This window comes from Lasioglossum baleicum, chromosome 6 (assembly GCF_051020765.1).
Source record: "Lasioglossum baleicum chromosome 6, iyLasBale1, whole genome shotgun sequence".
In the NCBI taxonomy this organism is placed as follows: Eukaryota; Metazoa; Arthropoda; class Insecta; order Hymenoptera; family Halictidae; genus Lasioglossum; species Lasioglossum baleicum.
In genome coordinates, this window is record NC_134934.1 from 9,163,353 (window position 1) to 9,190,707 (window position 27,355).

The 27,355-nt window shown below is 36.0% G+C and overlaps 6 protein-coding genes across 15 annotated transcripts; 4 read left to right on the top strand and 2 right to left on the bottom strand.

Annotated features, from left to right (window-relative positions):
* Positions 1-1,127: 1,127 nt before the first annotated feature.
* On the top strand, positions 1,128-5,421 carry LOC143209901 (uncharacterized). Its single transcript, XM_076426199.1, has 6 exons — positions 1,128-2,052; positions 2,132-2,402; positions 2,485-2,621; positions 2,697-2,924; positions 3,003-3,210; positions 3,297-5,421. Exons 1-6 carry the CDS (start codon positions 1,570-1,572, stop codon positions 4,853-4,855), a joined length of 2,886 nt encoding a protein of 961 aa, XP_076282314.1. The 5' UTR covers positions 1,128-1,569; the 3' UTR covers positions 4,856-5,421.
* A 268-nt stretch (positions 5,422-5,689) lies between these two features.
* Positions 5,690-18,840, top strand: LOC143209904 (mini-chromosome maintenance complex-binding protein). Of its 3 annotated transcripts, none has more exons than XM_076426205.1 (9): positions 5,690-5,895; positions 5,988-6,265; positions 6,877-7,227; positions 7,330-7,652; positions 8,358-8,537; positions 8,631-8,874; positions 8,966-9,136; positions 9,223-9,439; positions 18,706-18,840. In XM_076426205.1, the coding sequence occupies exons 1-8, from the start codon at positions 5,886-5,888 to the stop codon at positions 9,418-9,420; spliced, it is 1,755 nt and encodes a 584-aa protein (XP_076282320.1). In that variant the 5' UTR covers positions 5,690-5,885; the 3' UTR covers positions 9,421-9,439; positions 18,706-18,840. The 3 variants fall into 3 exon arrangements, with proteins under 3 accessions (XP_076282320.1, XP_076282319.1, XP_076282318.1); XM_076426204.1 differs by lacking the exon at positions 18,706-18,840 and adding an exon at positions 9,562-11,005; XM_076426203.1 differs by lacking the exon at positions 18,706-18,840 and adding an exon at positions 10,742-11,005.
* On the bottom strand, positions 9,422-18,084 carry Ip6k (Inositol hexakisphosphate kinase). 7 transcript variants are annotated; one of them, XM_076426221.1, is made up of 6 exons: positions 18,067-18,084; positions 14,498-14,669; positions 11,584-11,659; positions 11,340-11,502; positions 10,559-10,789; positions 9,422-10,074 (listed from the first exon to the last, which is right to left on the bottom strand). In XM_076426221.1, exons 2-6 carry the CDS (start codon positions 14,569-14,571, stop codon positions 9,881-9,883), a joined length of 738 nt encoding a protein of 245 aa, XP_076282336.1. In that variant the 5' UTR covers positions 14,572-14,669; positions 18,067-18,084; the 3' UTR covers positions 9,422-9,880. The 7 variants fall into 7 exon arrangements, with proteins under 7 accessions (XP_076282336.1, XP_076282335.1, XP_076282333.1 ...); XM_076426220.1 differs by lacking the exon at positions 18,067-18,084 and adding an exon at positions 16,387-17,195; XM_076426218.1 differs by lacking the exon at positions 18,067-18,084 and adding an exon at positions 15,995-17,195.
* On the top strand, positions 18,503-21,273 carry Cox11 (Cytochrome c oxidase copper chaperone COX11). The gene is made up of 4 exons (XM_076426224.1): positions 18,503-18,938; positions 19,453-19,776; positions 19,859-20,010; positions 21,258-21,273. Exons 1-3 carry the CDS (start codon positions 18,735-18,737, stop codon positions 20,006-20,008), a joined length of 678 nt encoding a protein of 225 aa, XP_076282339.1. The 5' UTR covers positions 18,503-18,734; the 3' UTR covers positions 20,009-20,010; positions 21,258-21,273.
* LOC143209906 (tektin-3) lies at positions 19,450-23,541 on the bottom strand. Its single transcript, XM_076426207.1, has 8 exons — positions 23,057-23,541; positions 22,399-22,626; positions 21,627-21,859; positions 21,358-21,467; positions 21,151-21,299; positions 20,697-20,919; positions 20,472-20,626; positions 19,450-20,392 (listed from the first exon to the last, which is right to left on the bottom strand). The coding sequence occupies exons 1-8, from the start codon at positions 23,173-23,175 to the stop codon at positions 20,182-20,184; spliced, it is 1,428 nt and encodes a 475-aa protein (XP_076282322.1). The 5' UTR covers positions 23,176-23,541; the 3' UTR covers positions 19,450-20,181.
* Positions 23,006-27,010, top strand: Nubp1 (NUBP iron-sulfur cluster assembly factor 1). 2 transcript variants are annotated; one of them, XM_076426209.1, is made up of 7 exons: positions 23,006-23,102; positions 24,238-24,479; positions 25,453-25,554; positions 25,638-25,728; positions 25,804-26,069; positions 26,588-26,774; positions 26,852-27,010. In XM_076426209.1, the coding sequence occupies exons 2-7, from the start codon at positions 24,279-24,281 to the stop codon at positions 26,905-26,907; spliced, it is 903 nt and encodes a 300-aa protein (XP_076282324.1). In that variant the 5' UTR covers positions 23,006-23,102; positions 24,238-24,278; the 3' UTR covers positions 26,908-27,010. The 2 variants fall into 2 exon arrangements, with proteins under 2 accessions (XP_076282324.1, XP_076282323.1); XM_076426208.1 differs by lacking the exon at positions 23,006-23,102 and adding an exon at positions 23,505-23,665.
* Positions 27,011-27,355: the final 345 nt, after the last annotated feature.

Consider the following 27,355-nt stretch of genomic DNA (forward strand, 5'->3'; position numbering starts at 1 on the left):
GTAACATTTGTTCGATGTTCCCATTTAAAATCATAGAATGTAAGACAGTACTTCTAGATATCTAAATTTATCATTTACACGTTTCGATAAATCATGTAGAAATATAACGAATTGGAACATTTTTGGGCGCTATGTGTCCTGTTTTTTTTAGAAACCATTGATCTTGATAAAACTGTTTAATACGCCTGATTTAATGTCGAATAAGATGATTGTATTTACAACGGGCAAGTATTATGGTTTAAGAAATCTTTTGCTTTCTATTCTTGTACATAACGAAAAATCAGAATTTAAACAAAGTCCTACATGCAATAATACATATATATATATATATATATATATATATATATATATATATATATATATTCATATATATATATAACAACATAACGATATTCTTTTTGATATGTAAAGTATTTTATTTTATACGGAAAATTTGATTGAACGACCGGCAAAGAAGGAAGTTTAAAGAAATTAGTAGTATGGTCAATGAATATATTGAATTCAAAAGTGTAGATGTAAAGTTTTGATTGTAACTTAAGCAAGAGTAATTTTTAAGTGTTCAACGTAATGTGGCGTGATCGATTTATATTTGTGCGTTGAAATTTGCGGATGCATTCTTCGTCTAAAAAAGAAACGAAATGGAAAAAAAGAAAAATAGTGTTACCCTCCAAGCGCGCGGCTTTAGACATTGGCGCGAGAATAAAAGATACATTGATAACAGTGTGTATATAAAATTGAAATCTTTGAGCCTCAAAAATATGTCACAATGAAACTAAACTTGTTTAGTTGCACGTTGATGGATAATTCGATCGAAAGTGAAATGTGTCGATTGATATCTATAACTGTAATTACTACTACTACTTGTAATTAATTATCCACCACCACACAAAGAGAAATTCGATATAATATTGCGTATATCTAAGTTAAGTCGATTTCAGATAGATCAATTACGATATACATATATATATTTATGTCCAGACATGAATAACACGAATGTTTTTAAATATTTATAATAAAAAATAAAGAAATTTACCGCGTGTATTAGTGTGTTCACTTTTTTCGCCACGCGGCTACGTGTGGCGCGTGTCTTCTTCGGTCTTCTTGTCTTCTTGTGCTTGTTCTATCAAAATGGTGGCAGTCTTCGAAAGTCGACAGACCGCTCGATGCTTTTCTACAACATTAATTATCAAAACTGCATCTTATCAACACCATAACAGTCGAAGCGTAACTTCGATACGTTCAATATGATAATAAATTATATCATTCGCTCTACACGTAGTTCTGTCGGTGGTACGAAACCAAATAACGAAACTACAGTTCTAACCTTGAATTCGAGCAAGCTTGTGTGTTAGAATATGAAAACAATGAGTGATTGACTATCATCTTAATTAATGCACGAAGATTCAACGTTACCACCAATTAGCCAGAAATATTGTTTATTCGAATCAGATAAATTTAACGACAACTCTACACAATACATGCCCTGGAAAATTTTCAATAATTAATTCATAACAACGTCGTTATAAAAACATACAAAGTTCTATTTAAATTCGTAAGAAACCTGCTAAAATGATTTCTCAGTTGTCACACGTTATGACTCTTGCGAACAGTATCATCGGCGTAAGCGTTCTCGCTATGCCATTCTGTTTCAAGCAATGCGGCATTATGTTGGCTACTTTGGTTTTGCTATTGAGCAGCCTCTTATCACGACTCGCTTGTCATTTTCTTGTTAAGTCCGCTGTAATGTCGAGACGAAGAAATTTTGAACTTCTGGCGTTCCACGCATTCGGTCAAATGGGAAAGTTTTTGGTGGAGTTGTTTATCATCGGATTTCTTGTGGGAACATGCATCGCATTTTTTGTTATTATGGGTGATCTAGGGCCACAAATTGTCGGAAAAGTGATCAATAAAAATCCAGAAAATATTAGGACTAGTTTGCTCGTGACGACAAGCATTTTCATAGTTTTACCTTTGGGATTGCTCCGAAATATTGATAGCTTATCCAGTCTTTGTACTGCTACGATCATTTTCTATCTTTGTCTTGTATTGAAGGTGAGCAATTTCTCTGGTTGTCTATCAAATTCGAAATAATTCAATTACAAATTAATACATCTTACATTTATTTGTTTAGATCGTGATGGAGTCTATGCAACACATTTTTGCCGGAGATTGGTACGAACATGTATATTATTGGAGACCGTCTGGCATACTACAATGTATACCTATATTTTCTATGGCTTTATTTTGCCAAACTCAACTATTCGAGATATACGAAAGCATTCCGAATGTTTCACTGGAAAAAATGAACGAAGTTGTACGAGGTGCATTAAACATATGTACTGTTGTTTATTTGTGTGTCGGATTTTTTGGATACATTGCATTTTGCACGCAACCTTTTACAGGTACTTGTACACTCCGAAAAGAAAACATTGTACTATTATTTTGAGTATGATTAACTTACATTAATTATCCTTCAATTTACAGGCAATGTGCTAATGAGCTTAGAACCTAGCTTGTCGTCTGAAATGATTAAAATGGGATTTGTGTTCTCCATTGCATTTAGCTTCCCTCTAGTCATTTTTCCGTGTCGTGCAAGTTTAAATTCCCTCTTGTTTCGTAGGGTTAGTATAGATGTAGTTGCGCTCGATCAAAAAATAGTATGATATATTAATCAGTATTTATATAAATTCTTGCAGGTGTATGTCCATGAATCATCTGTAAATTATTTACCTGAAACAAGGTTCAGGTGCCTTACTATAGCAATTGTGGCTGTTTCACTAATTACTGGCATCTTAATACCAAATATAGAGTTTGTTCTTGGTTTAGTGGGATCCACAATTGGAGTCATGATATGTTTGATATTCCCAGCAATATTCTTTATATCTATTAGCAGCAAACATACTAACGAAAGACTATTGGCGCAAGTAAGGTCACTAAGAAAATTTCCGAATTTTAATCCATTTCATTTCTTTATCATTAATACCGATACATTAATTGTCTAGGCAATTTTATTTATTGGTATCTGCATTATGATTCTGAGCACGTACGCAAACTTGTACGCAATGGAAGAATCTGGTAATACAAAACTATTGATAACAACAACAAAACCTCTTAGTCAAATCAATAATCTACCGTTAAATTTAAACAAAGAAGATCTCAACGCGGTTGCAAGCATTCCTCATGACCATGAAATTCTGCAGGATATTAAAGGTATTATTAAATTGTCTTGTAAAAATTATTATTTTTAAGTTACACGCATAGACATGCTATACATTATGATATAATTTAATATTTAGAGAAACTAGATCAGTTGCCAGACTTGAATGCTCCTGATAAATCGATAAACCTAAAGTCGCAAGACATACGTCAGGAACCACCGATTCCTGTCGAGCGTATCGTTGTCACAGAGAAGCCGGCAGTAGAAACACAAAAGTCTATCGAGAATGTAGCAGCTACAGTTGCTCCAGTAATGGGAAATGCAAATGAAATGAAACCGTTGGACGCAGATTTGCCGAACGAACCAAAAACTTTTGTGAAAAATCATGTTTTAGAGATTGTAGAATCTAGTCCATTAAAAACTGGAGAGAGAGAGAAAAGTTCTGTTCCAGACTTGAAGAAGAATTTCATTGATACACAGAAAAGTGATAACCTTATAAACTCTGATGCAATTAAAAAGGAGGAAACAGAACTCGCTGCAGATGCAGAAATTTCGAATATATTGGTAGCAGAGACGAATAAAAAACTTGAGAAAACAGATTTTGAGACGTACAAACAAGAAAATAAAGAGCAAGCGGTGATGAAGGATATGCAAGTCCCTGGAGAAAATGAAAAACGATTAAAAGCTTTCAGTAAAAAGTTAATTCTCCAAGAAAACAATAACTCTGGAACTCTAAAGTTTGGCCATGACAAAGAATTTTTAAATAAAACAAAAGAAGGCGAAAAAGTGCAGAAATCGAAATCCAACAATGAACTTAACGAAGCGAAAAGCCACGAGCATGTTGAAGTTAAACAATTGAAAAATGAGGACAATATGCAAATCAACATTCAGAATGAAAATTCTTTGCCAGCCGTAGATGTAAACGATAAATCTTCAAGAAATAAAGTGATTAATCAAGAAAAAATCAACGACGCAGACGCAAAGGAAGAACCTAATTATTCGAACGACTTACCGAAAGGTCCTATTTTAAATGCTTTAATAAAACGAAGATTCCATAAATCTATATCCCTGAACGATTTAGCAAGTAATAATGGAAATAATAAAGGTCTGTCCAAAAACGATGAAACGCCTGACAGTATTTTGTCGAACTTGCAAGAAAAATCAGTTGTAAATAGCAAAAATCGTAACGCACAGTACGAATATTCTGTACCCATTGCTTTACAAATGCGAAATCAAACGAAGATGGAAAATGTATCTGCTTCGTTAGCAAATAAATCGGAAGAAAATGCTCAAGCGTTTCGAAGGGATATTTTACAGAATCACGAACGCGACAAACGTGAAATTAATTCAAATCAAAAAGAAACTGACGCCAAAGCTACAAGTAATATTTTTGGTACAAATACGGAACGATTAGTAAGCAATTCTACCGTAAAAGACGACCGCGACGAATGTTCTAAACAAGACGAAAATGGGAAGGATGAAAGCTTAAAAAATAAATCGAAATCAACTGCGAACCAGTCTGAAGGTGATTTGATAGAGACGCCGTTGATTAAAGTTAATATGTACTTGTCAGATCAGAAAATAGCGAATGCGATATCGGTAGAACCGATAGAGAATATTGCGATGGGTGGAGAATACGTTAAAGTAAAGCAAAGAGATTTAAAGTCTGTAGATTCCAATGAAGATTGCAATATGTAAATATTTGGAGACCTGATTAGGAATAATATATGCGACATAATATATGTGTGAGAACTAGAAGAAATTAAGTTAAAATAAGTAGAGATTAAGAATTGATTTTTCTTTATTGTTTTTATATAGACTGTACTCGTATCGTACTATATTACGTACAGTAAACGAATGACTATAAAAATACAAATATTTTTGTTCCAAGCGTGCTCTACATATCAATATAAAGATCATTATTCTTTTACGTAACTAGCATCCGTGAATGAATACAATTAATTAATATATTTTTACAGTGAAAAGAAAAATGTCTTTTAATTTTGCCTGATACCACATGTTAGTAAATAAGGTCTATTATAATATATTATAGTCTTAAAAACTAATGTTAAGGAGTACTTTTTAAAACGTAGTCGTGCCATATACCCAAGAACCAATTGTGCTTCCAGAAGCGGACACATAATTTTTCACTCGAAAAGAATGTGAATCGTCGTTGTGCCTTTACAAATTATCACTTGTTATATTCATTCAATGTCACGGAATTGTGACGGAACATGAAAATCAATAAAAAAAGTTAGCACAGATATAATATTGTAATACATAAAGTTAACAGAGTTTGTTGGGACGGATATATTCTGCACACCGTGCTTTCAAAAATACCGCTTCCCACGTGTTTGTGCTGCCCCCTAGCGGCCTCCGCTCATTGGACGATGTCTGACACGATTTCCCTTTCCCCTCTAGGTACACTTTAGCTTCGTGGTACTTTGCCCACATCCGTCATCTGGTAGAAAAGGAATCTTGAACAATCTTGAACGGCATGTTATCTGAAGTATTCTGAAGCCGAGTCTATAAGTATTATAAAGTCCGAGGACTGAGGTATTTATAAGAGAGGGTGAGAGAGGGCTCTTTTCATAACAATCGTAAATACATCTGTAATCGTCACGATTAAACAATTTTCGCGCGCTTTTATTAGTTTCCATTAGTTTCTACACTTTCAAGTTGTTCGTTATTAAATAATTACGCGATTTTTTAACTGAATGAGGGTATCATGACTTGTGGTAAGTAAATGTTTCAGTTATATAATTAAGAAAAGATTATTCAGATTCTGAACAAGTCCAGGCATGATCATTGAGAAATAAATTTATTTTAGCACCGCCTAAAATACTTGATTGGACACCTGAACACTATATTGCTAACAGATCAACGTGTAACGTCATTTTAAATAATTCTAATGCTGTCAGGGAAATTCCTTCTCTGAACTATGCACCGCTACATTATTTTCGAGACAGACAGTTGGTCAGATTTCGAGGGATGATTCAGGATATGCATAATCCTGAATACTATTTTCAACAATATGAAGTTAGAAATAATCAATCTAGCGTACAAGAAATCAGATGTGGAATGTATACAGACTTCGCTAGATGCATGGTATTTATACATATATATAGAATATTTCTTTATAGCCCTTTTATATACAATAGAAGGTCCGTGTCTAAATTCTGTGGACATTTTGGATCGATGTTAGGGCTTAGAACAAATACAGATGGTAGTTACAGGTGTGAGATACTAGAAGAACAGTTTATCTCATGTATAATGCTGCCAACATCGTTGTATTTATTTGGGTCCCATGGAAATCACCGACACAGTTTTTGCCGACTCCAGATTTGACCGACAATAGCTTTAGCCGACAACACCCTTAACCAACAACGAATTTGATCGATAACGATTTTGACCGACAACAAATTTGATCCACAACAACTTAAGACGACCACAGTATGTATTATCATACTGTGTTGCAAGTCATTGTGGATCAAATTCGTTGTCGGTCAAAATCGCTGCCGATCAAATTCGTTGTCGGTTAAAGGCGTTGCCGGCCAAAGCTATTGTCGGTCAAATCTGGAGTCGGTGAAAATTGTGTCGGAGAAATCTGTGCCTGTGATTTCCATGGGACCCATTTATTCAATGCGTACTTTATACTTGGTATATCTTCTAATATTATTGTTTCGACTAAAGTTTTATTCGATCTCTGATTTTATTAGCCACACGAAGAGATATTGTTGGATTCTGAAAAAAACAGCAGTGCCGAAAGACATACTTGTTTCGTTATATCGATACCTGGTTTGAACGAGTGGGTAAAGGAAAAGTATGAAAAACCGTGTTGCGCGAGCCCACACACAGTCACAACTTCTAAAAGAAGTTTTGAACAAAACGATCATGAAGCTATGGACTGTTCCGAACCGGTTTGCAAGAAAGATAAAGCCTCATCGGATATGGAAGATAAAGAAATGGATACAACGGAACACAACGAGAATAAACAAGCTATAGTTTCAAAAGAATACATATTAAACTTTCCAATTCCAATCAACGATGGTAGAGCGTGCATTGTTAAGGTTGTGATGAATTCTTTTCTGACATTGATAAAGTAGTAGTGAAATGATTTAGACATTTGATAGAATGGCTTTTACAATAATATTATGCATGTTTGTTTACAGATATACGAAGATGCAGCTTTGAAATTGAATGAAATCATTGAGATAATAGGTTTTGTATCTTTAGATCCACTTTTAAGTAATTATAACATGGATGAGACAATGACAGAAGCTGAATCGAACGTACATTATCCACCTGCGTCTCTAGTGCCTAGATTACATGCTATCAAATTGATTCGTTCTTCCGAAGGAGAGATTGAAAGAGCTCCAGAAATTGTATCTAAAGCAAAATTGATAAGAAGCAATTTGCATTTAGTGTTAAGTCAACTTCTTTTCGGAGATCACCTAGCTGCCGATTACTTGATTTGCCATTTACTTTCGTCAATGTAGGTATCTATGGGTAGTTTGTGTGCGATCATGTAGCAAAATCAGATCATTCCTTGCCAAATCGATCTCTTTTTACGTCGATCACCGAGATTTTGTTTCCGAAAGAGTAAAGTAAAGTATTTAAAAAATACGATTCTTTAAATTTTGTATATAAAGTATATTTTTATAAATGTTATGTTAAATTTAATACACTAATAACCTCTAGAATTAACAATGTAAGTACTCGATAGAAAGTTGTATTAGTAAAGGACCACTACAAATATGTTTACAGACGTTCCTGTCATCTTCAAATGGTCCTCGTAGAACAGAATCTTTGAAAGCACAATTTTTCTTAGAAAAAAATGTATTGCCCTATAAAGAGTGAATCTTTTATTGAAAAACTGGCAAAAAATTGGTCAAGAGTAGTCGATGAAACCTTCCCGAAGGTATGAATGGAACCATTGAGGAGGAAACAGTTTGTAGATGTAATTTCAAGGCATAGGCTCAAATTTAAAGAAATATTTTGTGTCCGAGACTTTGTAGGTGAAATTTACAAAGAATTCTTGTAGTTCAATATTGCAAAATTAAATTTTCAGTTAAAAAGACGTTACCACAGGCCTTATATAAATTCAAGTAACATTTATAAGTGAAAATGTATTCGATTTGCCATGGAATGACGCAACGAAGCAATCAAACAATATTACCGAATTGTTATTCCGTTTTAGTTACATGAGAAGGGACTATTTCTGCCTTGGCACTTATCCATTAAATTTAACACATTCTTCTATTGGTAAACACAAAGTATTTGCGAAAGATTTGTATAAATTCTTAACAATGTTCGTGGAGAAAAGTCATATGTTGGAAATAACTTTGGAAAATTTGAATGATTTGGCGTTATCGCCGAAGTAAGTAGATGTATAAATTATTGGTAGAAAGTTTTTCTTTGTATGGTAGAACATTTATACACTTTATGCAGTTGTATCTTATATTGTTTACAGAAAAGACTACGATTGTAACAGATTGACTAGCGGTGTGTTTCAACTTAGCGACAATACTCATCTCGTGATAGACGAAACAGGATTAACCACAGGTCAAGTGTCACCGGCTGGCCGGGAAAACTACAATACGATTTGCGATTTGATTAATTTCCAGAAAGTGACGTACGACTTTAAGTTTTACAAGATGGAATACGAGACGGACATTCCGGTTTTAATATTATCAGAGGCCAAGTCGTTTATTCCTGTGCGTAAGAATGTTGAACGAGAATAGAGTTATGTATTTCGATTGAATTTATAAAGCAACAATATTTACATAATATGCACGTTTACTTCAGTGCCAGAATCAAGTGGTGTTAAAGATAGACGCGGAATCGAAGGACGTTTATCCGCATGTAATAGAAATCGCGGAACAATATCTAAAAAGTGAAAACCGGCTGGCAGAAATCCGTCAATATTTAAAAGTTATTAAGAAAGCAAAGTTCGAGCTCGACGAAGAGATTGTACAGGTAACGGTAGTGCGTTATTTTTATTTATACGTGGTATTACGCATGTCTTCCACTTATTTTCGTTGTTTTCTTTGATCCCTTTTCAGGAAGTTCAAAGCGACTTTGTGAAAATGAGGCAAACTCATAAAAACGTTAGTATAGATCACTTACACTCGTTAATGATACTGGCCAGATTGTTGTCTTTGTCACATGGATCGAACACTTTAACCAGGGAATATTGGAAAATGGCTGTGAAAATGGACGTAGAAAGACTGGGTAGATTGCCAGAGAAGAAAGAAGTTTAAATACTATGGAGAATAGATGGTATATTCTTAAATATATACTCTGTTTTAAATATATTTTTACGTATTTCCTATGGAATTTATCATTCTTCAAGCACAATTCGCGAATCCGATAGATCGTATCGAATGCGTTTATTTTTTCAGCACTCACGTCGAATTAATGTGTCGATGCTAGTCCGGTATAATCCGATAAATCGGAGGTTTGCTAAATTTCGCTTCGCTCCGAAGTAAAAGTAGCGAATGGCACGATCCTTATAGATAGTTCTTCAAAAGATATTTCCACTGAGAAATATTTTCAAGAAACTCCAGATGGAACATTCGCGTTCCATTGTAAATACGTCAGCTTTGATCACGCGACAACGTGGAAACAAAATTGGGGACGATGTGAACGTACGTTCTCATTGTTCACAAAAATCGATTGTCAGACTCGTCTAGTTTGTCGATAGTGAGAAAAATTGAAAATTTACACTGGATCTTGGCCGGGATCGAGAACATTTAGTGATTTAATTCTCCTTTCTTCGCGTTCCTTCCGAATCAACTCGAGTCCCTTTTTCGCGGCTTGAGCGTATCTTTTGGACAGTGCTACCTCTCCTTTTGCTCCTGGTATGTGACCGGTGTAGCCCACGATCGGTGGCCTTTCGGGAGTAATTTCGTAATCTGCAAAGAAGATCGTTCTAAATTAGGTTTGCATGGATCGGAGATCGTTGTCGATCGAGACTAGGGCTGTAAATAAAGTTCGAATGTTGAACAGATTGAATTTTGAATTGTACCAGACGTTTGCTGTTATGGACGAGTGTTAAATTTTTGGAAACGTAATTTCATTGGTTCAATTTTGCTGGTCACTGTATTTCTTGAGTTTTACTCAAGAACTTAAGAATTACAATTTAAAACAGTGAAAATATTCAAAGACTTTAAGTGTATTAATATATTATTTTCACCACATTAAAATTATTAAGGAAGAATATAAATATATATTTAGCTCCTGCTTCTTGCAATTGATGCACAAACTTCTTATTTTGCATAAACGTCATTAGATTATCTACAATTTAAAGTTTGATCTGTTCGTCCAGTTCGAGCAAATTGAATGGTCAAACTTTTGCGAGAAACTAGCCTACAAACTTTTAGATCACGAGAAACGTACTAAACGTGACTAGATTTTGATCGTGAGCATGATCCACTTCATTGAGGTTGGCGATGTTGTCCTCTCTCGTTCTAGACATGAGGTTTCTTGAATCGCGCCTCTCGGCACGCGTCCTTGCAAGGTCTCTGCGAGCTCTTAGCTTGGTTTGATTCTCACGCCACTCTTTACCACCTTCTTCCACAGCTCTCATAAACGACAGGCCGTACCTGCTATTAAATCCAGGAATATATCCTATAATTGAACGATTCAAGATATCTTAATGCGCCCGTGCAACGATGCAACTTCGTCTGGGTACGAGGAACATCGAGAAATTGTTTAATAGAATATACCCATCCAGGGAGATACAAAAACACCGTGCTTTTTCTACCATCCTCTTTCTCTTTCGTTTTGAAGAGTATTTTCTAAGAATTGTAATCATTTTTCTATTAAAGGAAGAAAATAATGATATTGATGTGGTGGATTGTTTGTAAAACCTTTCGCTATGTTAGATTATTTAAGACCCGATGAGTTTTGAAGAAATCAATATGTCATATTATTTCTACACAAAAATGTAGACTTTGAGCGAGAAAGAATGACTCTGTTGATAATGCAATATTTCGAATAAAACGATCTAGCAATTTTTTCGAGATTTTGGATGGAACTTGAAATTTTCGTTCAATTTCTTAGAGAGTTGTCCATTTCTGATATACCGATACGAAATTTTTAAGTATAAAACTTCTAATTTGGACATCTCTGAATGGCCATACTCCCTTAGACCATTCGAGTTGTTCGAATGGTTTACCCGTGTATCCCAATATATACGGAGGCGCTTTGAACAGATGAGTCTCATTCTTCCAATCTCTTCGGATATCGCTCTTGTCGTATATCGTCAATCCGTTCTGTTCCATTCTTCCAGAGCTCGGTCTGTAAGGCCCGGTTTTCAGGATCTTCTTCTCAAGCAACTCCTGTATGAATCAAAACACGCGTACACAAACAGGATGCACGGCTTTTTCGAATAGATGCCATTCTCTTTATATTCGTCTTACCTTCATGATTTCCTCCGTACTGGCACCGAACCGTTTTCCGACTCGAAACTTGAGAGTCGGGCAATGTCCGGTGTAGCTAAACGAGTCAAATGTCTATTTTATTATATTTCTATTTCAAGACTCGGTGCATTATTTTGTGCCGCGCGATAACAAATCAGGATGATTCGACAAAAAAGGTTTGAATTTGGTAGGCACAGTAAAGTCGCGATCTAGCTCCCTGAGTATCTCCACGATCACTGTCCCTTCGTTTACCCCTTCCACGATCCGTGTTTACATGCTGTCCTTTTCTACGTTCGGCATCCTTTGTACTTTCGGCGCGGTCGACGCAGTCACGACAAAAAAATAGTTTCCCAAACTGTGCTCCGCGAAAAAATACACTCCTCAAAACTTTAAACAAATATTGTGGTGTTATTATAGAAGATATTGAATTGTTCTTTACAGCAAAAGATTCTGTAGACTTGCGGCAACTCATGGCGGGCGAAGATATTTTGCTTTCAGGTTCGAAAAAAACGTCGACGTTCCAAACTTGAAAGGGTAGTTTCTCAAGAGAAAAGTCTGCTCTATCGCGTGGTATAATTCGATTTTCCGCTGGACCCTTATTTGTTGAGATAAATTGAAAAATATCCTCAAAAATTGGTGCAAAAGTGGTGTCTCTCCGTCTTTAATGCTTGTTTAAACATGTTTAAACAATCATAATGTATTAGTATCGGGTATCACTGGATTCGGGAAAGTCTGTAGAATCTTTTGCTGTAAAGAACAGTTCAATATCTTTTATAATAACATCACAATATTTGTTTAAAGCTGAAAAATATAATGACTTCCCAAGTAGCCACGTACGTCCCTAAAACGTACGCAGAATGGACGTAGGACGTTTGGACGTGAACTGGACCTGAAACGTACGTTTTAGGGACGTACGTGGCTACTTGGGAAGTCATGTTTCTCAAAAACTGTGCGTGTAGGAGAAAAATTAAGGACAGATTCGGAATCAGCGCGAAAAACTCTATAAGATCTACCCAACGGTATATTGGAAACATAAAAAAAGTTGAAATTTGTTGGACAGTGTTATTATTCTGTTGTTTATTTAGTTTAAGTTTTATACACTGGCTCCTGGGAGCCAGCCTCGAACCTCCAGGAAGTGTGCGACTCTGCAGTAAAAGCTGGTGTTTACTACCGTTCTTTTGAAATCTCGAATGTTGGTCACTTTTCCACTATTTCCGAGTTCCTTTATCGAAACACGCGTGTCACGTTTCGGAATATGATTTGCGAACCAGAGGGAACACTTGCTCTGGCTACAGATCTTCAACTGGTCGCAAGTGCTCGATCACAAGGAACGATCGCTTTCTAAAACAATGTGCTCGCGGTGCTGTAAGCGTGGACTACCGGCGACGGTGACCCAGTAAATCGAAACGTGATACCGATGACGATCAACCGACGTGACGCGTCCGTCGTTGATCATTGGTCATCCAGGACACCCATCATTCCGATCAAGCGGAAAGTCCTTCGCTCGCCCTAGATCAGATCGATTCTGTTCGCGTTCGCGTTGCATGGCACAAATTCCCTTTTCGGGTGCAATAACGGCGCGCTTCGATCTTTGTTTCCAAGGGATTCGCGTTTATAACGAGCACGTTGTTATCTCGGGAACGGATATACATGTTACCTTGACGCAGAAGTTTCTGTTCTGTTTCGAATACATGGATCGACGCGCACGCAAAACCGCATCGATCGCGAGCGAGCAAAGGGCGCGCAGAGAAGTCGCCGGACTTTCCGGTGTCAGGACCGGTACCAGTTTCGTTGAAATTCGCTCTAAACGCGTTTTTCACAAACGAAACCTCTCGACAAATCTGTGGTTGCACGGAGAAACGCCGCGTGAATTAGCTGAAAAAAAGCCATGAAAACAAATTCGAAAGGCTGAACAAAGTATTGCAATTTAACCGATGTCCTATGTCAAAGCATTAGTGCTCAACATTTTTAAACGGCAATATCTCGAATATGAAAGTAAGTGATATATACACTCCTGTGTGTAAAAGAAAGAAGCACCCCGGCCATATTTAATAGAAAAGCGTAATAACATCAAATGAGATCCTAGCAAGTTTTGAAAAAAGATTCCACTGTTTAATTGAGTAGTTCTGAAAATACATATGTGTTATGATGGATTATATTATCTAATACAGTGGTACCTCGCGGTATACGTTTGCTTTGGAGTACGTCCAATTCGGAATACACGTCCTGTATGAACGTGACAAATGTTGCTCGGTATACGACATGAATTGTTTGTGTAAATTTTGCGTCATTTTAAAATAATTATCTCAGATGAAAAATTAAATGAATTTTTTTCGGAGTTGATGTATTATTAACTGATTGATCATACAAGCAAGGCAAGGACAGTCAAACTAGCAGAATGTCAGGTTTCATTGCAAGGGGACTCTTCTTCCACAGGATAGAATAAAATCTCTTTTTTATTTATGTGTTTAAACAGTGTTTAAATTATTTTACAACCCTATTAGTGTAGGTATAATATCAATAGGAGTTTTTTTTTACATGAGAACGATTTAATCATTTTTACATTACTTATGGGAACGGTTGATTTGGTATACGTCCTATTCGGTATAAGTCCAAACATCAGGAACGGATTAAGATCGTATACCGAGGTACCACTGTACTTTAAATGCATAAAAATCAATCATTGTACAATACAATTTCTACATAAAGATATTGTTTATCTCATAATTATATACTGGGTGCTTCTTTCTTTTGCGCAGTAGTGTATGCGGCGTTCTTCCCGACAACCACAGAAATGTCGCCTGTGTGCTCGAGAGAATCAACCGGGAACGATAAATATCGCTAATCCGATTAGATCGCTTAACGCGAGGTAACAAGAAAATGAGAAGCCGTTATCGTCGCGGTCAAGTCTTACCCGGGCAGATGAGCGCCATAACTCTGTCCAAAGAATCGTTTCCTTTCTTCCTCTGCGACCGGATCGAAAACCATTCTTGCTTGCAAATCGTCAATCGAGCTTTCGCGATTTTAGCGCCTCATTACGTACGATTTCGCGAATTCTAGGATCCGCGCGAGTCCGTCCGCTTGCTCTAGAAATCCAACCCATCCGTGTCTCAATATGTGTACGTATTAAATATGTACGCACGCCATTCTCCATAAATATTTCAACACTTCTCGATTTATAGTATCGATCGACTACATATTACAACGGAATTGGAAAATTAACTGTTCGAATGCTATACAGCTACAACTTCGATACAAGCATATAGTTACGGAAAAACATCAAAGAAAAGGATGAACGGTTTAAAGAATATACGTATAAGTATGTTCTATCACTTTTTATGTTATTCGGATAGACTTATGAATAAATATCTTAATTTTATCTTTGAATTTCAATTGAAATAAAAAGCTGACCAGATGCAATTTTGTCAAAACTTTCATGACACGTCATCTAGTAATCTTATCCTTCTAGTTTGTCAGAAAAACTGAAGTCGTTTGATCCGCGTTTATGAAAAATAAAATAAAATTAATAGTTTTAGTTTTACTAATATCCTTTGTCAATTAAGGAAGCATCAGGTTGAATTGTAGAGTTTTTCTGTTAATTATATAGCTGTATTTTACATAAATGAATATATACTTTTGTTTTATGTAATGTATTATATTTTGGGGCTATTTCTTCTACTTTTTTTCCAACATTTTGAAATGGCAAATATATACGTTAAAGTGCGTAAAAAAGTTAATTCTCGAAGCGAGTCTCACATTTACCGATGAAACTCTAATTAAATGATTTTGCCAAGTGACACGCAATATATTTTTCAAGGTTACAATATCATTCATATCTTTTTTCAATGGACCTGTACATAGATTTTATTTTATCACATATTTTTATTATGAAATAGCCAAAGTTGAGAAAATCGTCAAGAACGTATAACATAAAAATTTGAATAGCATTTGATGTTTTCTTTTTTCTACGGTTCCTTTATACTCAAAGTATTGATCCAAAAAGAAGAATACTTGACACGTGAGTTAGTATAAAAGTCCGTATTCAACTCGTAAGGAGGCATGTGATTATAAAAATTCAATATTTCATTAAAAAACAAAAGCGCCTCTCAAATGTTTACTCCGCTTGTCAAAAAGATTCTTGCCACCATACGAATAGTCCTCCCTTTATCGTGCAACCCCCACCGAACGATTTTTCACGGGTTCGCAGGTCTAATTAATAATTTTCAAAAATTTACTTTTGCTATCCTCAATGATTTTATGATATCCCCAATGAAACAGCTATTCGGTTAGTTTAATTGCCACAAATCGAGTACTTAAATGACAATTTGGATGTTCCCGGTCAAAATAAACTCCGGCACAGTATACGGACGGTTAAAACAGTAAGTTTGATCGTGTCGAAATGGATACGTACTAGTATCTATAAGATGTACACCGGTATAATCTTGACTAGCAAATATTCAGTTTCGTTGACGGCAAGACTGTCTCTGGTCTCTGTTTCCCTCTTTTTGGATCTTAGTCTGTGGTGGGATCTGTCGGATCTCCCGCGGCTCCGGAAAGCGTTCGCCAGTTTCGATCAAACAAACGATTCAGGACGAACTTCGAGTTCGTATCTCTTCCCACACAAGCATTTTAATTTCATTCTAGAGCTAGCGACTGCATTTTCGAACTGTCCCCTTTTTCTTCTTTGTTACGCGACCTACGACAAATCACAACACTCTGGACGTATCCTCAATTTTTAGCCGCGCAACGAATCGGAAAGACTCGACACAAATTGTACCGCAATCTCTGTCGGAAATAACATACGATTCGTCCTCGAAGCCTTGGATTCCTCTAGTTTTCTTTATTCTCACCCCTGTTCCCGACATTAGCCGTTTTGATTTTCTAGAGATGAACCTCGTGAAATCGCACCGTGCTTCTTGTCGGCCGGTGCATCGGTAACTGAACGCGATTTAGTCCGAGGCGGTTGGTCTCTTAGGAGCAACTCGTCTAAACTCTGTTACCTGTGAGAAAATCGATATACCTGGGGAGGAGGGGGCGTGTGAATGCATCGTGACCATATTCTTTGAGGAATCTCTCGTCTATCGGCCCCCTCTATGCACCTGCTGCGCTTGTCTCCTGATTGTTATTTCAGTAAACAGGTAGAAACGCTCGAAGTGCGAAGTAGGGGAGATACCGGAGCTATAACTTTCGATTTTGAAGATACTTTATCATTTTTATAGAATCCTCAATTATCATGAATGAAGGATTATTCATTTAGAGTAACTTTAGAGCATAGAAGAGGACAGCAAGTGAAAAAGAAAGAGAAACAGCCACCGCGCGACGCTCGGGAAAAATTAAAAACTTATGTTGTATTGTTTAAAATGCCAATGCGATGCTAACTTTTGTATTTTCAAGATGACTTTCTCAAGATATATGTCATATTTCTCTGATTGAAATCAGTCGTTTAAAAACAGGCTGCAGTTCTATTAAATTTGCGAAGTTCTAGTCTAATTCTTTGAGAACATATATTTTCGAGATGTTAAATACAGTGAGCGTAAAAAAGTATTCGTACGCCCTTTAAAACAGAATAACTTTTTCATAATTGTACCAAACGACCTCATTTTTTATAATCAATTAGAAGCATTGGTTCACAAAATGATATGTGAAAAAGATTCTCCAAAAATTATAATTTACAAGGTTACATGCAAAAATAAAGAAGGCATTTTTTAAAACTTTTTTATTTAGGTCCTTAATGAAAATTTAAAATATATGTTAGTTATACACACACACTGAAAATTTCATCGAAATCGATTAACATACGCACGAGTTACAAGCGGTTGAAAATGGTGAAAATCATAGTTTTACACGACTTTTGATGTTACATCTTTCGATGCGTATCGTTTTTTCCTGTGTCAACCGATTTCGATGAAATTTTCAGTATGTGTATAACTAACATAGATCCACAAAACACATATTTTAAATTTTCATTAAGGGCCCAAATAAAAAAGTTTTAAAAAATGCCTTTTTCATTTTTGCACGTAACCTTGTAAATTATAATTTTTGGAAAATTTCTTTTGCACATCATTTCCTAAACCAATGCTTCCAATTGATTATAAAAAATCAGTTCGTTTGGTACAATTATAAAAAAGTTATTCTATTTTAGAGGGCGTACAAATACTTTTTATACTCACTGTATATGATAAATTAAAATTTCATTAAAAATAAGTAAAAAATGAAGAAGTTTCATTATTGCACTAGTATTGTGCCTTCCTGTATATCTATGTACAAAAAGATAAATAACTCGTGTAATTTTGATTATTTTTACTTAAAAAAATAAACTATGTACCTGAAATACCTATAAATATGTGTGCAAAATCCTAACGCAAAAAACTCAGTAGTTCTTCTGAAAAATTCCTAGAAAATTGGTAAAATGAATAAGTAATGAAATACAGAGAGAAATTAAAAGTATGGTGTGTGTGATGTATGTATTGACTTGCTTCCTACCAGGAATCGTTGTATAAACAGGAAAACGTGTAAACGAGAAGTGTTGCGTTCCGCGTTGTGGCGATCACTGGTGACCGTCACGCGGACGAATGTGTTAAAAGAATTTATTAGTGTTCTAAATGAGTGAAAATTGGTTGAATCAAGGTCCAACAAATATTATGGCTGAGTGAGATAAAACGTATTTTGCATTTAGAACTGAATATAAGTCAATTTCGAAGTCGAAATGTTACACATGATATTATCTAAATAATGTGGTTGTTCTTTCTTCAAAAATTGGTTTTGATTATAATGATAATGCGTTCATACATATATTAGATATATGTATGTACATACATAAATATGTATGTATATGAACAACGATTAACGCGTATAAAAATAGAAGAAGCGGCACGGAATCATTTCAAATTCAAATTAGTTGAAATATTTCGATGTCTCGAGAGATGGCGCCATGTACGCGCTTAATCAAAATGGCTGCGCCCATGGTTTCGCATGTACATTCGTAGTTTTGCTTCGGTGAATATTATTCCCGAAAATGTACGAAATGTATCGTTGATATTGTTTCCAAAATTGATTCTACTATCAAGAGACACGTATTACGAAAGTGTGTACAAAAGTGTTCTGTGATCGATCGTTTTTTAGGTTACTTAGCCGACGGTGACGAGACCAACATGTATTTTAAAGCATACCAAAAACTGTTTTGTGGATACTCGAGACAAATAAATGCTATCGGGAGACGAATTTTATTTAGTCAATTTCATGATGCCGCTCATGCCAAAAGAATGCGGTCCACGCGTTTATATTGGAGCGGATTCGGTATATTAATTCTTGGGTTTAGTTACGCCGCTGTGCCTTTGTACAGGATTTTTTGTCAGGTAATAAATACACTGTGTTATGTTTTGTTTAGTTCTGTTGCATCATATTACATTATATTCTGGTTTGTTTTTTAAAAGAAGTGACCTGCGGTACACCGATAAAAGCTATTGTACTATGAGAACTGAAATGTCATCGGTCTAGAGTAATGGTGACAACAATTCAATGCCATAATCATCAATTTGGGTAACTTTTTAACTCTTATACCATGATACCGAAGGGTTTTCAATGAATTTATCATAGTATTAGTAAAATTGGCAATAAATATCTTGTCGGAAAAATATGGTTTCCATTTAGACACGTAGATATACAATAGATTAATATGCTATTGTCAATTTGGAAGAATTATTAGAAATGGGATGGAGATGGACACATAGTAGCGCGTCTGGTCTTTTCTTAAAAAAAGCAAATTGAAAGTGGCATTACATTTTACATCATCATATTCTATTCTATTATATTAGGTTACATAACGTTATTAGAGAATGTAACTAATGCATAAAATTCTTTTGACAACAGTCGTATAATTATGGAGGAACGGTGTCGATTGGTCACGATGTCGAGAAAGTGAGCACGATGAAGGCGATTAAAGATAGAGTGATTAAAATATCGTTTAATGCAGACACTTCGGCAACGATGCAATGGAATTTTAGGCCTCAGCAAAACCATATAAATGTTCTCCCTGGAGAAACTGCTTTGGCCTTCTACACAGCGAAAAATCCATTGGATACGCCTGTCACCGGCGTCTCTACCTACAATGTTGTGCCCTTCGAAGCGGGACAGTATTTCAATAAAATTCAGTGCTTCTGTTTCGAAGAACAACAGCTCAATCCACACGAAGAAGTAAGCGTGCCTCTTACGAATCGATACGTTGTATTCCTAAGAAATTGTTCTATCACGAGCATCGATAATCCGATTGTTACAGGTCGACATGCCCGTTTTCTTCTACATCGATCCACAATTTGCCGATGATCCTAGAATGGAGAATATTGATGAAATCATCCTGTCGTATACGTTCTTCGAGGCGAAGTCAGGAATAACTATTCCCATACCGAATTTTATGAAGAAGAATTAATTGTAAATATGAAGAATGCGTTAGGTTTTAAATGACAAATAGAATTATATCGTTGAACGAAACGATCCAGTGTAATTCTTCATCGGTATACCTTGAAATATCACTTGGCCTAAATCTCTTTAGGAGTGCATTTCAACGGTGCAAAGCTATTGTGAAACGTTCGGGAACTGCCATTAGAATCTGAATAGAACGTTGATCGGATAAGCACGTCGAAGACCAGAAACTTTTTCTCGATCGATGTACATCGCGTCGATTTTTAGAGCTAGGTCGTGCTCCAGTGTCGAGCGTGTACGTAATAACTTTTGCTGTTGGTTCTCCAATTCTTTCAACGCTCTTTGCATTCTCTCCACTTGATGATTTATGTCATCGATTTCTTTCTTAAGACTGAAACAGTTCAACGAATTGTCGGAGAGCCAAGCTAGTAAACTATCTTTCTTGTCGCACGAAAAACGCAGAAACGAACCTTACGTGAGCGTAGTCGCGGCATAATTCAATATCTGGCCGATGCATTCTAGCTTCTAGTCTGGTATGCGCTACTTTAACCGCGTAACTTTTATCGGCTATAGCTTTACGCATCAGTTCCAAATTTTTCTCAACCTCGAATATTTCTTGCTGCACCTACAACAGAAACGAAAAGTTCTATCGATGCATGTATGTCGGCCGAGCTGACAAATACGATCCTATTCACTTTTTGTAGATGTTGTTCGAGTTTTGTTCTAGCTTCTAGCAGTTCCGAAGATCTGTGAGACAAAGCGTTATTCGTGTTACTCCACGAATCCCACATTTCCTGTGCGACTTTGTTTGTAAGAACTTCCGCGTTCGACCTCAACTGGCAACATTTGTTTCGTTCTATTCGAGATTTCTCAACGATTCGGTTAGCTGCGTCTGACCATGTTTCTTGCTCTGAAACACTGAGGTGCGCAGATTCATTTAAAGACATATAAATTTGAAAAATCTGTCTGATTTAGTAGTTCGCCCGAACAGTGCGAACAGTCCAGGGCCCCAAAATTAAGGTAATTTTTATATCGCGATAAAAAAAACCATAATAAAAAATTTCGTTCCAACCATTTCTCGATATACTAAACAGTTTAAGTGTAATTTAGGTGTCAGACTTAGCTGAATCACCCTGTATTGTTCTGTACCACGGATCGTATTCGTTGATTCCGGAGTAGTATTGCAGTCCATGGCTGTAGTTGTTCAAACGGTGACACATTGAATCTATCCCCAATGCGTTTTCTTTGTTTCTCAGATCCAGTTCCAATTGGTTTTGAGATGCTCTACAATCTCGGAGCTGCAATCAACAATCCGTTAGCTTCTACGGTAGAAAACAAATCCAAATTGTACGTTACCTGTTCTTTACATGTGCTCAAACAAGTCTCCAATTTCTTTCGATTCCGATGTAACATCTCAATCTCCTTCAGCAAACACTTTTCCGAATCGTCGTGTACGAGTTCTATACCTTTATACACAATACACCATACTAAGCATCAACGATAACTATGGCACTTATTTACTCTTGTCAAAATTTCTTTTACAAATGATTTAAAAAAAGCGACCTTGTATTTTAAGTCCCTTTCTTCCGAAAAACAGGGCATAATAGACTTAGTTTTATTGTCACCTTTTCTAGCTTCTCTGTGGTAAAGACATTCTTCAGCGATGTGCAACGGGGCCTCGATATCTTTAATAGCTTTTTCAAGAATGACACGACAGTCTTGAACTCGCTCAATTTCCTGAAGCAATCTTTCCAATTCGGATGATACCTCGTTCCGCCAAAAACTGATATCGTTGATTCTTTCCCCAAGTCTTCTACCAGAATCGTATTGTCCATGTTGCACTTTCTCTTCAGCATCTCTGACACACATCAATCCTTTATTATTTTACAGGATAAGTATATATAGTCTAAGAGACTGAAATCTAAAATACCTTAAGGGTATTTAACAGTAACCGCACCACGTTAATTAAATGAATTTCTTCATTGAAGCACATACTGTTATAAAAAGTGCGAGAAATATAAATAAATTCAATCTTGGATTAAACTTCACCTTATGGGATAAAAAATTTTGGGCTTTTTCAGATATAATCCTGTACATTTCGACGAGAAAATTCCAAAAATCGAAATTCTGAAGTTAGGAATTCACTAGTTTAAAAGTTATGCGGGTTTAAAGTTGAGCGATTTTAACATATAATACACACAATATATGTATATACCAACATGGCGGCGTCCTTGTCAAAACGTTTAAAATCGCTCGACTCTTTTGAGCCAGTGAATTCCTAACTTAAAACTTGAATTTTTGGCATTTTCTCGTCAAAATCTAGAGGATTATATATAAAAAAGTGTAAAAATTTCTGGTTCCCTCAGGTGAAGTTCAGAATTAGTATATTCAATTTACCTAATAACTCGTAGAGCGTCGTTTCGTATTCTCTCCGAAAAATGTCTGCATGAATCTGCTTCGTTATAGCATTTTACTTGTCTCTCGAACCATTCGTTCGGTGTGTATCGTGTATGAAAAGCAGTTTTTATCGCATGTGTAGGATTACGGTGATATCCGGTCAGAAGATTCGGAAATTTTAACGAATTTACAGAATTCCCAGCATAACTCGGTATTGTTTTTGTTGTCCTGGAAGCATCAATTCAAGGCTAAAATGTATTTGAACCAGTCCTTCGATCGTGCCCAAATTTTCTCGCGCAGGCGCGAGAAAACAGTAACGTATCTACTATTGTGTAGCAGAGCGGCCAGAGCCCTGAAGCAGTTATACTGGCGGGAATGTACCGAAATAATCTTACCGGACAAAAAGACTCCAGGATGTGTCCTACGAGTTACAAAATATACACAAATACACTTGTTATACATTCATTTTTCAGAATCAAATCATATAAATTTTTTAAAATTCTGCGGGGTGCTTTAGGAACCCCATTTTATCGAGAAGCTTACGTTACTGAGGCTGAAATCGCCGCGCATGCGCGAGAAAATTTGGGCACAATCGAAGTACTGATTTGAACAGTAGATGGATTGAACAAAATATCCTGACAAATTGTAATAGACTTACAAAGGATAAACTTCAACATTTTCATAGCCCGCGTTTGGGCGCCAAGGTATCAACTCGTGTCTACCATTGTAATCCCTCGAACAATATTTTGTTACTGGTTCGTTGCAAGACATTGACATATTATTATTTATACACCACGGTTGCAATTGCTAAGAATTGAATGCATAGATAAGCATTAGTATACCCTATCTTAATAAAATAGATAAAAGCATATATATACATAAAATATTCTTAAATTGAGGCAGCCATTTGAATACTTTTTTCTTACGAAATGTATTTGATTGCTTATAGCAAACTAAATTTTATTTTGCATTAAAATTTGTGGAATTATAGTTTAAATAATATATAAACATGCAGAAGTGTAAATCATATAAGGCCGATAGTAAAAGATTCTGTACTGGAAAAATATTTTTTTCCGAATAAGTTATATCAAACGTGCCAGTTTTTATATTATCTTTCATTATGTATATCATTGCAATAACATCGCAAAAATCACGTTTCCTTCTGACTCCCTATATCTATAATTATCTAGTCATTGGATTTATCGCGACTATGATTATTTACATATGCATTTAAACATGGCAGATGTACCTACAGATGCACCACAACGTAAGTACACGTGCGACCAAGTACTCGTGATATTTCACGTTATATTCAATCAAGTGTTTATACTGTTTCACGTGAAATGTCAAGTGCCTGTAGAAGATTAAATTTACAGAAAATCTTTGCGCATCTGTTAATACATTCAATATTTATTTGTCAAGTATGAGGTTATGCTATATACGTTATTGCAGTGTTTATGCAAAATAAAAAGTTTGTGCATCAATTGCAAGACGCAGGAGCTAAATATAAATATATATTCTTCATTAACAATTTGTATATGTGGTGAAAATAATATATATTCATACTCTTAAAGTCTTTTAATATTTTCACTGTTTTAAATTGCACTTGCTCATGTTTGTTATAAATGCATCAAATCCGGAGTCTAATTATAATACTCTGCAACAGTTTTAAGGATTACACGCCTTACAGCGGATTCGAATAAATTTCATAGTACAATCACTTGGTCAGGAATTTTTACGGATTTACGAATTTCTCTATTTGTAAACTTTCAGATGTACACTTATAAAATTCGTTTCTGTGTATGTGTTTGACATTAAAAACATGTAATATCTTTTTAGATTGTCCTGGTACAACTAGCCAAGATGCTGGTAAAGCATCTATGTGTGCTGGATGTCCGAATCAAACATTGTGCGCATCCGGCGCTACGAAACAACCTGATCCTGGCATAGCTCTTGTGAAAGAAAGACTTTCCAATGTCAAAAATAAAATACTTGTACTGTCCGGTAAGGGTGGAGTTGGGAAAAGTACTATAACATCGTTGGTATCCAGATCTTTAGCAGCGAACAATTCTCAAACAAATGTTTGTATTTCTTCCCATAAATTTCACTTCGAAAACAATTATGCTTTTTAATACTCTAATTGTCCACTGGTACTTTAATACTTGTTCGGTGAATTAACGTTTAGAATACAATTAGTGATTAAGAAAGGCTTACCCTTCTCCCTATACCAAGAATGTCCATATTGTTTTCTATATACATTCATGATACCATAGTTACCTTTAGTAGTAGAGGTTCACTGAAGTTTATGATGTTACTTTCACCGATAGTACATTCTATACTGACACAGATACTTTGCTATTAGTTACATGATTTTCGGATTCGATTGTTCTTGATGATCTTAAACCATCAGTTATTTATAATTATATGATAGTCGTAAAGACTAAGAAATAATAGTATGCTTTTGAATACACAGGGCAAGTTACCTAGTGTACTAACTTAAAGTTGCTTGTAATCATCCGTTCTAACGAATTATACATTTTCTAGCTGATTTTCATTGCATGCTCCATAGATAATTAGCACAGTACAGCTTGTCAAATCTAGCTGTGCAGCTGAATGTCCCCCGCTGCGCAATGGTAAATAGGCGGAACTTCGCAATGATAGAGAACTGATCGCCACCTGTCAAACGATGCACGTGGCGACAGTTCAGTTAAAAAGCAAAGTGACAAAAGTGTATTCACGCAAACATATAAACAGTTGTTTTGTATGTTTACTGCTGTAAGAAGTAATGGACAATACGCACTCTTCTGTCGAGGTGTGTATTACCGTTCATATGTTGCATCCTTCTCTCGTCGAGTGCGGTCTTTGTTTTTGACTGCGCATTCCTAAGTTTTGGTCAACCGCACAGCTAGATTTGACAAGCTGTACGTTTTCACTGTTACCAAATATTATTGAATTCATGAGTAATTTTAAATCACCACGTTAGGTGATTCGCTCTATTTATATATACTTGAATAAAACAGTTTTTATGTGACACCTCTATTACAAATCCAACAGGTTGCTGTATTGGACATCGATATTTGCGGACCATCTCAGCCAAGAGTATTGGGGGCGATAGGGGAACAAGTTCATCAAAGTGGATCAGGATGGTCTCCAGTAGTAAGCATTGTTCACAAATATAAAATATTTTTGGTACGTTATACAATACGCTACTACATAAGTAAATTTGAAATATCTCTCAGTATATAGAGGACAACTTATCTCTGATGTCCATTGGATTTTTGCTTGCTAGTCCCGAAGAAGCAGTAATATGGAGAGGACCGAAAAAGAATGGTAATCCATTGCTGTTTCTCTTGTATATGATGATTACAGACTATATTTTGTATCATACATTTTTATGAATTTTAGGAATGATCAGACAATTTCTGTCAGAAGTCGATTGGGGCAGTTTGGACTATCTGATTTTAGACACACCGCCAGGAACATCGGACGAACATTTATCAGTAACATCTTATCTTAAAGATGCTGGTATTACAGGAGCAATAATTGTTACAACTCCGCAACAAGTTGCTTTATTGGACGTAAGAAAGGAGATCGATTTTTGCAGAAAAGTAAACATACCAATTCTAGGCGTTATCGAAAATATGAGTATTTTCGTATGCCCCAAATGTAAAGCAAGTATCAAGGACGATAATACGTTAAGGGACTAGACTCGTTTTTCCAGGATGCAAGGGTGCGGGATGCGCGTTCTCATTTCTCGATAATGCATGCGGTGGGGGGTTTTTCAGTAGTCAAAAGCGCTACATAAAAGTATATATGAGTATATAAAAGAAATACTGTGACAAAACATTACATTGAGACGCCTTATTTTAAATATATTTTGTATATTTTCGATAAACTAAAGGTGGTCAAATACTTACGGACGGTAGTGTAGCTATAGCTATTTTCATAAAGCTGCGTCAGCTACATGTTGCTGAATAATGCAAATTACGCCTCACAAACGTAAAAATAGGACTTTTGAGGGCGATCGCGACCTAGATTGATCTTTTATCTAGCGTTATCTAGCATTTCCGAGAAATGAGGCCGCGAAATAATGCCGCACCCTTGCAACCCTGGAAAAGAGTCTACCCCTTTAATACGGTTAATACGATATTTCATGATTTGATAATTACATGGCACCATTTATATACAGGAGCCTACCGAGATATTCCCTGCGTCAACAGGTGGTGGCCGTGCGATGGCTGAAGAATTTAATGTTGATTTTTTTGGTTCTTTACCATTAGATCCTCTATTAGCCAGGTGTTGTGACGAAGGTAAAAACTTTCTGACCGAACTTCCGGAGTCGCCAACTGTTCTAGCGCTACAAACGATTGTACAGAGTGAGTGTGTTACACATATTTCTGGTTGCTTTGTAATCCTATGCTCTATAAGTTTAGCGTGGAACATTTTATTTCAGAAATCGTGGATAAATGCGAAAATAAGAAAGAAAGTAATGAAATCGATTCAACGTGAAAAAAGATGATGTCTCTTTAAATATTAACGAAATAGCCATGTGTATATTAAAATTCTGTATAAATATAATAAATAATTGACATCCTTTTTCGTACATATAGATGTTTCCGTGCCGTAATTCCAATGTATTTGTATACTTATTATGGAAGATAACGAACAACTCGTGCATATTTTGTAATAATTTCTCAATGTGGACCCAGTGTTCAGTGATGCCAGATGCGGGGAGCCACGGTGAAATGATGTACCCCCTCTCTGATGACGGGGAATGAGTGGGACGAATGGAAGACACGTTGCACCCGTTGCACGTGCCCGATGGGGACCGTGGAGTGTGCGCCTGCGCACGGTGCTGGAATGGAATAGTGGAAGGGGTAAGGAGGAGAGTACATGAGCGCCGTTTGGAGCTCATTCTGGCATCACTGCGACCAGATTATAATTTGTGAGGTATCAG

Bases quoted from the DNA above. Each gene is read 5' to 3' on its own strand.
- LOC143209901 (XM_076426199.1), top strand. From the start codon at position 1,570: ATGATTTCTCAGTTGTCACACGTTATGACTCTTGCGAACAGTATCATC. The intron at 2,053-2,131 runs GTGAGCAATTTC...TTATTTGTTTAG, and splicing joins ATCTTTGTCTTGTATTGAAG to ATCGTGATGGAGTCTATGCA. The intron at 2,622-2,696 runs GTTAGTATAGAT...AAATTCTTGCAG, and splicing joins ATTCCCTCTTGTTTCGTAGG to GTGTATGTCCATGAATCATC.
- LOC143209904 (XM_076426205.1), top strand. The intron at 7,228-7,329 runs GTTGTGATGAAT...GTTTGTTTACAG, and splicing joins GTAGAGCGTGCATTGTTAAG to ATATACGAAGATGCAGCTTT. The intron at 8,875-8,965 runs GTGCGTAAGAAT...CGTTTACTTCAG, and splicing joins AGGCCAAGTCGTTTATTCCT to TGCCAGAATCAAGTGGTGTT.
- Ip6k (XM_076426221.1), bottom strand. From the start codon at position 14,571: ATGGTTTTCGATCCGGTCGCAGAGGAAGAAAGGAAACGATTCTTTGGA. The intron at 11,503-11,583 runs GTAAGACGAATA...TGATTCATACAG, and splicing joins GTACGGAGGAAATCATGAAG to GAGTTGCTTGAGAAGAAGAT. The intron at 10,790-11,339 runs GTAAACCATTCG...GTTCAATTATAG, and splicing joins GTATATATTGGGATACACGG to GATATATTCCTGGATTTAAT.
- Cox11 (XM_076426224.1), top strand. From the start codon at position 18,735: ATGTATTTTAAAGCATACCAAAAACTGTTTTGTGGATACTCGAGACAA. The intron at 18,939-19,452 runs GTAATAAATACA...TTTTGACAACAG, and splicing joins TGTACAGGATTTTTTGTCAG to TCGTATAATTATGGAGGAAC. The intron at 19,777-19,858 runs GTAAGCGTGCCT...CGATTGTTACAG, and splicing joins AGCTCAATCCACACGAAGAA to GTCGACATGCCCGTTTTCTT.
- LOC143209906 (XM_076426207.1), bottom strand. From the start codon at position 23,175: ATGTCAATGTCTTGCAACGAACCAGTAACAAAATATTGTTCGAGGGAT. The intron at 21,300-21,357 runs GTAACGTACAAT...TGTTGATTGCAG, and splicing joins TGAGCACATGTAAAGAACAG to CTCCGAGATTGTAGAGCATC. The intron at 20,393-20,471 runs GTTCGTTTCTGC...GAACTGTTTCAG, and splicing joins CGCGACTACGCTCACGTAAG to TCTTAAGAAAGAAATCGATG.
- Nubp1 (XM_076426208.1), top strand. From the start codon at position 23,623: ATGCATTTAAACATGGCAGATGTACCTACAGATGCACCACAAC. The intron at 26,070-26,587 runs GCAAGTATCAAG...ATTTATATACAG, and splicing joins TCGTATGCCCCAAATGTAAA to GAGCCTACCGAGATATTCCC. The intron at 26,775-26,851 runs GTGAGTGTGTTA...ATTTTATTTCAG, and splicing joins GCTACAAACGATTGTACAGA to AAATCGTGGATAAATGCGAA.